At 32.5% G+C, this 9,546-nt stretch overlaps 2 protein-coding genes across 2 annotated transcripts; one reads left to right on the top strand and one right to left on the bottom strand.

Annotated features, from left to right (window-relative positions):
* Positions 1 to 686: 686 nt before the first annotated feature.
* LOTGIDRAFT_144371 (hypothetical protein) lies at positions 687 to 1,517 on the top strand (the record flags this gene model as incomplete). Its single annotated transcript, XM_009055155.1, has 2 exons — positions 687 to 1,204; positions 1,232 to 1,517. Coding segments are annotated over 2 exons (804 nt in total), but the record flags the coding sequence as incomplete, so codon positions are not given.
* Positions 1,518 to 1,553: 36 nt separating this feature from the next.
* Positions 1,554 to 1,865, bottom strand: LOTGIDRAFT_144375 (hypothetical protein; the record flags this gene model as incomplete). Its single annotated transcript, XM_009055156.1, has 1 exon — positions 1,554 to 1,865. A coding segment is annotated over one exon (312 nt), but the record flags the coding sequence as incomplete, so codon positions are not given.
* Between the last annotated feature and the right edge of the window lie 7,681 nt (positions 1,866 to 9,546).

Raw genomic sequence — 9,546 nt, forward strand, 5'->3', positions numbered from 1 at the left:
TATTTATAAATGTATTTATGGAGCTAGTGATATTAAATATTGGGAAAGTTGAATGTGAATTATGTTATGTAATAGAAGAATGAAACTAGAGTCTCTATATCCTAGGACTGTATATAAAGTTTTTGAGATGTTTTGGCAATGAACTATATATTTATGACAGTATTTAAATCGAGCTTCTAGATAAGGATAGATTGAAAAAAACTGGACCACAGTTAAATAATTACCCGGATATTGGATTAGAATTTAGTGATAAATTCTGCCGCACCATCAGTATGACAGGATTGTAATGGACTGGTGTGGTTTTAGAAATATGTTCAATGAATAGTCAAAGATGGTAATGTTAAGGAAAAGAAAGAAGAAAGATTTCATGTAAGAATATTTAGAAATAATTGTCCAGGGTTCCACTTCGTCAAAGCCTACATTTGACTGTGGCATTCAAAGACTTGATGTTAGACGAGTCTTAATTATTCCTTAATCAGATTGAACCTAGGGTGATGATGATGTTATTTACTAATCAGATTGAACCTAGGGTGATGATGATGTTATTTACTAATCAGACTGAACCTAGGGTGATGATGATGTTATTTACTAATAAGATTGAACCTAGGGTGATGATGATGTTATTTACTAATCAGATTGAACCTAGGGTGATGATGATGTAATTTACTAATCAGATTGAACCTAGGGTGATGATGATGTTATTTACTAATCAGATTGAACCTAGGGTGATGATGATGTTATTTACTAATCAGACTGAACCCAGGGTGATGATGATGTTATTTACTAATCAGATTGAACCTAGGGTGATGATGATGTTATTTACTAATCAGACTGAACCTAGGGTGATGATGATGTTATTTACTAATCAGACTGAACCTAGGGTGATGATGATGTTATTTACTAATCAGACTGAACCTAGGGTGATGATGATGTTATTTACTAATCAGATTGAACCTAGGGTGATGATGATGTTATTTACTAATCAGACTGAACCTAGGGTGATGATGATGTTATTTACTAATCAGATTGAACCTAGGGTGATGATGATGTTATTTACTAATCAGACTGAACCTAGGGTGATGATGATGTTATTTACTAATCAGATTGAACCTAGGGTGATGGTGATGTTATTTACTAATCAGATTAAACCTAGGGTGATGGTGATGTTATTTACTAATCAGATTGAACCTAGGGTGATGATGATGTAATTTACTAATCAGATTGAACCTAGGGTGATGATGATGTTATTTACTAATCAGATTGAACCTAGGGTGATGATGATGTTATTTACTAATCAGATTGCACCTAGGGTGATGATGATGTTATTTACTAATCAGATTGAACCTAGGGTGATGATGATGTTATTTACTAATCAGATTGAACCTAGGGTGATGATGATGTTATTTACTAATCAGACTGAACCTAGGGTGATGATGTTATTTACTAATCAGATTGAACCTAGGGTGATGATGATGTTATTTACTAATCAGATTGAACCTAGGGTGATGATGATGTAATTTACTAATCAGATTGAACCTAGGGTGATGATGATGTCATTTACTAATCAGACTGAACCTAGGGTGATGATGATGTAATTTACTAATCAGACTGAACCTAGGGTGATGATGATGTAATTTACTAATCAGATTGAACCTAGGGTGATGATGATGTAATTTACTAATCAGACTGAACCTAGGGTGATGATGATGTAATTTACTAATCAGATTGAACCTAGGGTGATGATGATGTAATTTACTAATCAGATTGAACCTAGGGTGATGATGATGTAATTTACTAATCAGATTGAACCTAGGGTGATGATGATGTAATTTACTAATCAGATTGAACCTAGGGTGATGATGATGTTATTTACAGAATTTTCAGGTTTAGTACAAATTGTTCTCAAGGTGCCAAATTACAGTTGAACTGTTGTACCTAATCCTCCATTGATCCACATTATCAGCCAGTTAGCTGCACGGGTAATTTCATAAGGTGTCCAATATGTCAAAATACCAAAATATACCAGTTAGCAGGACACGGTGATGGTAATTATGTATTATAAAGATAATAGTCGAGTTAGAGTTCACCATTCTTTCTTTTCTCCAGTTAATTCGTCACTTGAGTTAATTATAATCACGATATTTAGAGAGTAAAATTCCTGTGATATGTAACTTTGATTCTTGTCTAATGGTTGTATCTTGGTTTTACCTTGTTGTATACTGCATAGTGTTATTAGATTGAACAATGAAAGAAATATCAATTAAAACCTTGAGAAGAACTAGTTGTATAATACACAATGGGTAATTCTTTATGATAATATATATTATTATGTATCATATACATTCAAACAAGCAGTGTATAGACCACCATCATTATCCGTCATCTTAATATATCAAACGACTAAAATATCATTGTCAACTCATACAGTACACGGGGGCGGACTGTTTAAATTCTCTAGTCTGTTGAAATCATTAGAATTTGTCAAACGATGTGTTTGTGTAAGTTGGAATGTTGATACAATACATGACTTGTGAGTTTACCAGGCTCCCACAATAAATTTAAGACGTTTTTAGGTCATTTTGCTGACAAATAAGATACACAGTGTTAATTTTGATAGTCACTAAAATCGCTTTAAAGCCGCAAGTTTCGTAATGAAAGGAACTATATTAATAGTAATAATAAATAGTAATATATTAGATATGTGGATCGCATAAACGGTGTCCCAAAACTACCTCATTGAGATCTATGTCCTACTGTTCTGAACTTTATAGAGATTTATGTCCTACTGTTCTGCATCTCTTTAAGTTTTATGTCCTACTGCTCTGAACTTTATTGAGTTTTATGTCCTTCTAGTCTGTACATCATTGAGTTTTATGTCCTACTGTTTTGAAGACATTGTGTGCTATGCCCTCTCATTTTACACTCAGTGTGTCGTTATGTTATACTGACGACAGAAAACTTACGGAAAGTAAATAGTAAAACTGTCGCCTGAATGTAAAATGATGTAGCCCACTCTGTACTACTTGTAATGAAGATTGTCAATAGAGGTAAAGAGTGGGTGAGAGAGTCAACACAAACCCACTGTTTTACTTACTAAATACTACCTAGTAGATTGTTAAATTAACCAGAGTAATATTTCCTATTGCTCAACATCTTTCTTTTTAGTTTCAACACTACTTGAAGAGGATGTACCGAGTTCTATCAATGTTTAACTTGTCAGAATTGGCAGTAATAAACCATCTAAATTGATGTCGTAAACATTCTGAATATCACAGAACTATGAGGGATATTTCGAATGTTACTGTCGAAAGTAAAATCTTAATGGAGCTCAGAGAAACAGCTTATTCAATCTGATTGGTTAATTTGATCCACTCTAGCCCAGCACATTTTAGAGAATCAAACCCCTCCCTTCCCCAAAATATAATTGCTCCTTATAAACATGTTTAGGATGGAACATCTCTTTCTATAAATATGACTTGAAGGAAATTGTTTATTTTAATATTATCTAAACCTCACAATGATAACATGTAATTAAAGTTAAATAATAAGATAACTAGTAGCGACTCAGTTGACAGTCAGTCAGTCAGTCAGTCAGTCAGTCAGTCAGTCAGTCAGACAGTCAGTCAGTCAGGTTTAATATAGAACAGATAAATAATGTCAAATAATCACAGTTAAATTCTTAATAATACTACATGGTGAAAACTGATTTTTACAAAACCATTATTTATATCACGGTACTAGTTTCATCATTACAGACAATAACAGACAGTCATCATTCACATTTCTATCAATATACAGACAATAACAGACAGTCATCATTCACATTTCTATCAATATACAGACAATAACAGACAGTCATCATTCACATTTCTATCAATATACAGACAATAACAGACAGTCATCATTCACATTTCTATCAATATACAGACAATAACAGACAGTCATCATTCACATTTCTATCAATATACAGACAATAACAGACAGTCATCATTCACATTTCTATCAATATACAGACAATAACAGACAGTCATCATTCACATTTCTATCCATATACAGACAATAACAGACAGTCATCATTCACATTTCTATCAATATACAGACAATAACAGACAGTCATCATTCACATTTCTATCAATATACAGACAATAACAGACAGTCATCATTCACATTTCTATCAATATACAGACAATAACAGACAGTCATCATTCACATTTCTATCAATATACAGACAATAACAGACAGTCATCATTCACATTTCTATCCATATACAGACAATAACAGACAGTCATCATTCACATTTCTATCAATATACAGACAATAACAGACAGTCATCATTCACATTTCTATCCATATACAGACAATAACAGACAGTCATCATTCACATTTCTATCAATATACAGACAATAACAGACAGTCATCATTCACATTTCTATCAATATACAGACAATAACAGACAGTCATCATTCACATTTCTATCAATATACAGACAATAACAGAGTTTTTTTTACTTGATAACGTTACCTGTATGTAGTATATCCACATATCTTAGCGTTTTACAATAACCAAGTCATCATTCATTGATTTAAATTTGAAAGTGATTTAAAGTGATTTAAAGTGATTTAAAGTGATTTAAAGTGACAATCCCCCACCCCACCAACATTAATTTATCTCAATCTTTATTTCAGATCAAACAGAGGTGCCTCGAAACAGAGACGAGATCAGATCAATTCAGAGATTGGTACGATGAGAGACTTACTTCCGCTGGCGGAATCAGCTAGACAGCGACTTTCACAACTTCAAATCATGTCGCTGAGCTGTGTTTATATTAGAAAATGTAACATCTTACAAAAATGTGAGTAGAATTTGATTTAATGTTTATTATTTATCGTGATAATGTTATCTTATGTGTTTTTAAAGTATAATATCTATATATCTTAGTGTTTAAATAGAATTCACTAAACTAACACTATAAAGAAAAAGAAAATTAAATAATACTATCATCTCCAATATTTGATTCTGTACTCAATTTGTCAGAAAGGGGAGAATTGTCGCCTATTTTCAAACTTTAAGACGATGTTCTGGTGATACTTACTGGTAAATTTAAACTAAGTGTCCTGAAACTTTGATATTTAAAACCACACAGTGTTAATTGAGTTATGGTTGTCGAGGCAGGTTTAAATGGCACCACAGTTTGTGGTTTTAGGAATATAATAGTCTGAATATTTCAGTTTTCTGGTTATCTTGTTATTTGTTTAATTGACGTCAGTTCCAAGATATTCTTAATATATTTATATTCTATACTATTGTTTCATCCAATCTATAAGTGCTATTTACAAATTGTGAGTACGATGTATAGATAGTTTTATTCAACGTTTCGACGTGTTTCTCATGTCGTCCACAGTCAAAGAAAGTTGTATAAAACTTTAACTCGTCATCATTTGTTGTTCCATGAAGCTGTGTCTATATAACTATGGCACCATTGGTCATAAAAACTGATCAAGCAAATATCTAGACGCCATATCCCATTAGACCATGAATAAAATAATGTTTAACCAGAATGTTTAAGGTTGGGAACAAGGAAAACGTGATGGGTTGAAATTCTATAATACTAGAATGACATTCACAAGACTTGAATTACATGGTTTAAACTATAGCAGAAGTCATTAGAACTTTGAATCTGATTCCAATTCCGACATTTAAACTCCAGGAATTACAGACCAACATTCTTAACATTTGACTGAAATTCTCTGGCTATTCGATATTCTATATAGATATTGTTTTTATTTTAACATAAAGTTTATGTTGCAAGAGTTGACATTTACTGTACAGAGAGTCGATTGAGTCTGTAAAATAAATTAAATTTAAAGTTAGCTGAAATATAAGACGGCATTAAACAGTAGGAATATTATTTCTATCAATTGTAGTAATACAATAATATATTACTATTACTCTATTACTATTACTCTATTACTATTACTCTATTACTATTACTCTATTACTATTAATCTATTACTATTACTCTATTACTATTACTCTATTACTCTATTATTATTACTCTATTACTATTACTCTATTACTATTACTCTATTACTCTATTACTATTACTCTATTACTATTACTCTATTACTATTACTCTATTATTATTACTCTATTACTATTACTCTATTACTCTATTATTATTACTATTACTCTATTAATATTGCTATTTACATTTATTAATCTTAATCGGTTCAGTCGACAACAAGACTAGTTTTACTCTGAATACCCTCTGAGCTCTTATGAATTTTGTCGAGTTCAAAATAAGTGACAAATCGCTGTTCGAACTATTTTGTTTTAGTAAAAGCGTCTAGTCTAGAATTTGGTACTTACCAGAGATCTCTTGTGCTATTTATAGATCGCTGAACATTGTATATGTAAAATAATAATACGTTGCCTAATCAGAGGCAGAAAAAAATGACGTAAAAATCTATTTATATCATTTCATTCTTTAAAAAAAAAACTTTGCGACGTCATAACCACTACGAATATAAATACATGTAAACAAACTTCCGCATGTCATTCAACGAAGTCATAATAGGGACATTGAGATGTATATCAGGTTTCTGTGAAAGTTTTATTACAGATTTTAAAAAAAAAACATCTAGCCACGATCCCCTGATGTAAATCTTGGTGAAGCAGAACCGGTTTCTAGGAGTTATCATGATAAATGATTTCTAGATATAAAAGAAACATTCAGCCATGATGTTAAAAAGACACATTCAGCCATGATGTTAAAAAGACACATTCAGTCATGATGTTAAAAAGAAACATTCAGCCATAATGTTAAAAAGACACATTCAGCCATGATGTTAAAAAGACACATTCAGCCATAATGTTAAAAAGAAACATTCAGCCATGATGTTAAAAAGACACATTCAGCCATGATGTTAAAAAGCCGTCAAGTTAAAAAGATATGTTTAAAATAGAAACAAGAAAATACATAATTACTTTACAATCAGAATAAAATAACAGGGGGAAGGTCAGACACGATTACTGAGTACAACATTCTCACCAAATTCTCAACTATGAGTTTTACATCCTATTGTTCTTCATCCGATTGGGTTAATTCGGTTCGTTGCTGTAACCCTGCTGTAGGTTGATAATAAGGGTACTGGAACTAACTATGATCACGTGGTGATAATTTGAAACTGAAACTCACAATGTTGTATAAAGTTGTGAAAGATGATCGTTTGATTTTAATCTTCAAAAGAATTTCTAATTGAGCTTCAGAGTTTATCTATCTTAAATAAATATTGGTCATAAAGTCTGTGTATTGCTGTTATCAGTTGGTAATCTCAAAGTTTTTATTCTTCATTGCTCATTACAGTGGTATTATAAAGGTAACAGGACAGTTTAATATCAATTTAATTTCTCTAGTTCTTCTTCTATGTTTTATTGTTTAATATTTACCACAGTAGTATAAAAACTGTGCCTCTTTCTAAACGGTGGATTTCCTCTAGTTCTTGTTCTATGTTTTATTGTTTAATATTTACCCCAGTAGTATAAAAACTGTGCCTCTTTCTAAATTTTGGATTTCCTCTAGTTCTGATCCAATATTTTATTGCCATTATTAAATGTATGGAAGAGAGTTTCCTTCTATATTCTATAAATAGATTTCCCAGTACAAGAGTTAAAAATAACAACATCATACGATATACAGTGGAACATATTGTCTTAATAAAATACACGGTCAAATTTCAAACAGAATAAATATTATATGTGCAACTTTTCATGTGCGTTTGTTTATGTTTCACCAATCTATTTATAACTTGGAATCTGATTGGTTGATATAAATAGAGTATCAGGAGAGGGGGGAATGGTTCGATTTGGCGCCAATTTTCAGGTTAAGAAAACAATCAGTATAAAGATTAGTCATACCCAGGGTTTCTATGGTGCAATACTTCTTTTATACAAATATATCACGTTATAGTCTGGTATAATCATATACACTTACATAAACTTTTATGAATATTGAAATATTGCAGGATAAATTTATATTTTTTGTTATAAACATCCGGTAATTCTCTGAATGGAATATAAATTTAAATATTAACTAGTACTGGTGGTCGAATATATGATATAGTCTGATATCCTCGGTAATATAGAAACATTAGATATTTAGCTATAACAATTCTTACCATTAAGTTTTGACCTGACCTACTTTGAAATATTAATATTCAAGAATTGAAGTACGAGTTATTTCCCTTTAAAACGAAAACGCAACTAACCCAAGGCCCAAAGGTTATCCCCTTGCATTATAATTTTTGTGTCGTGTCGTGTCGTGTCGTGTGGTTGGAATCAGCAACGGTGTGTGGAAGTTGAGCCACGGTGTGGACACATGAACCTTGAACTCCCTGAGCATCACCCTACAGACACCACAATCAGATTGACATTTAGTCTCGGTTATTACAACTCGACATCATTATAAAAGACCGTAATAAACATAGTTTGGAAACACAATGGAGGTTAATCGAATTCTATTTAGTTCTATAATTACTTCAGTTTATAAAGCCGAGATTACACCATCATTTGTAGATCATTATATTTCTAAAATACCATAGATATATTGTTACATAGAATGGAAGGGTTGGGCTGGTACTGTGGTAGGGTGAAAGTGGAAAAGGTTGGGCTGGTAGAGGTGAAAGTGGAAGGGGTTGGGCTGGTAGAGGTGAAAGTGGCAGTGTCGGGCTGGTAGAGGTGAAAGTGGAAGAGGTTGGGCTGGTAGAGGTGAAAGTAGAAGGGGTTGGGCTGGTAGAGGTGAAAGTGAAAGGGGTTGGGCTGGTAGAGGTGAAAGTGGCAGGGTCGGGCTGGTAGAGGTGAAAGTGGAAGAGGTTGGGCTGGTAGAGGTGAAAGTAGAAGGGGTTGGGCTGGTAGAGGTGAAAGTGAAAGGGGTTGGGCTGGTAGAGGTGAAAGTGGCAGGGTCGGGCTGGTAGAGGTGAAAGTGGCAGGGTCGGGCTGGTAGAGGTGAAAGTGGAAGGGGTTTGACATGAAAATCTGGTTTCACTTAAATCGCTATTATAATTGGGTATTTCATTCTAAGGATACGGGAAAGTACGTCGCTGCACCCACGAATATTCCATATTTCCCACCTTGTCTGGCATGAGCCCTGTATGACGTATTCATGACGTTTTAAACTTAAATAAAAGTTTTCAACTGTCTGGGAATATTATATGATTATATTATATTTATCATGACGTTAAGGGCAGACATAAAAAATATAACATTACTAGACGGGATTGATTAGTCATTGCGTCATATTGATGATGATAATAATAATAATAATTTGTACATAATGATGATGATGATGATGATGATGATGATGATGATGATAATGATGATGATAATAATGATGATGATAATAATGATGATGATAATAATGATGATGATAATAATGATGATGATGATAATGATAATGATAATAATGATGATGATGATAATAATGATGATGATAATAATGATGATGATAATAATGATGATGATGATAATGATGATGATAATAATGATGAT

Source organism: Lottia gigantea, assembly GCF_000327385.1.
Source record: "Lottia gigantea unplaced genomic scaffold LOTGIsca_235, whole genome shotgun sequence".
Lineage (NCBI taxonomy): Eukaryota > Metazoa > Mollusca > Gastropoda > Lottiidae > Lottia > Lottia gigantea.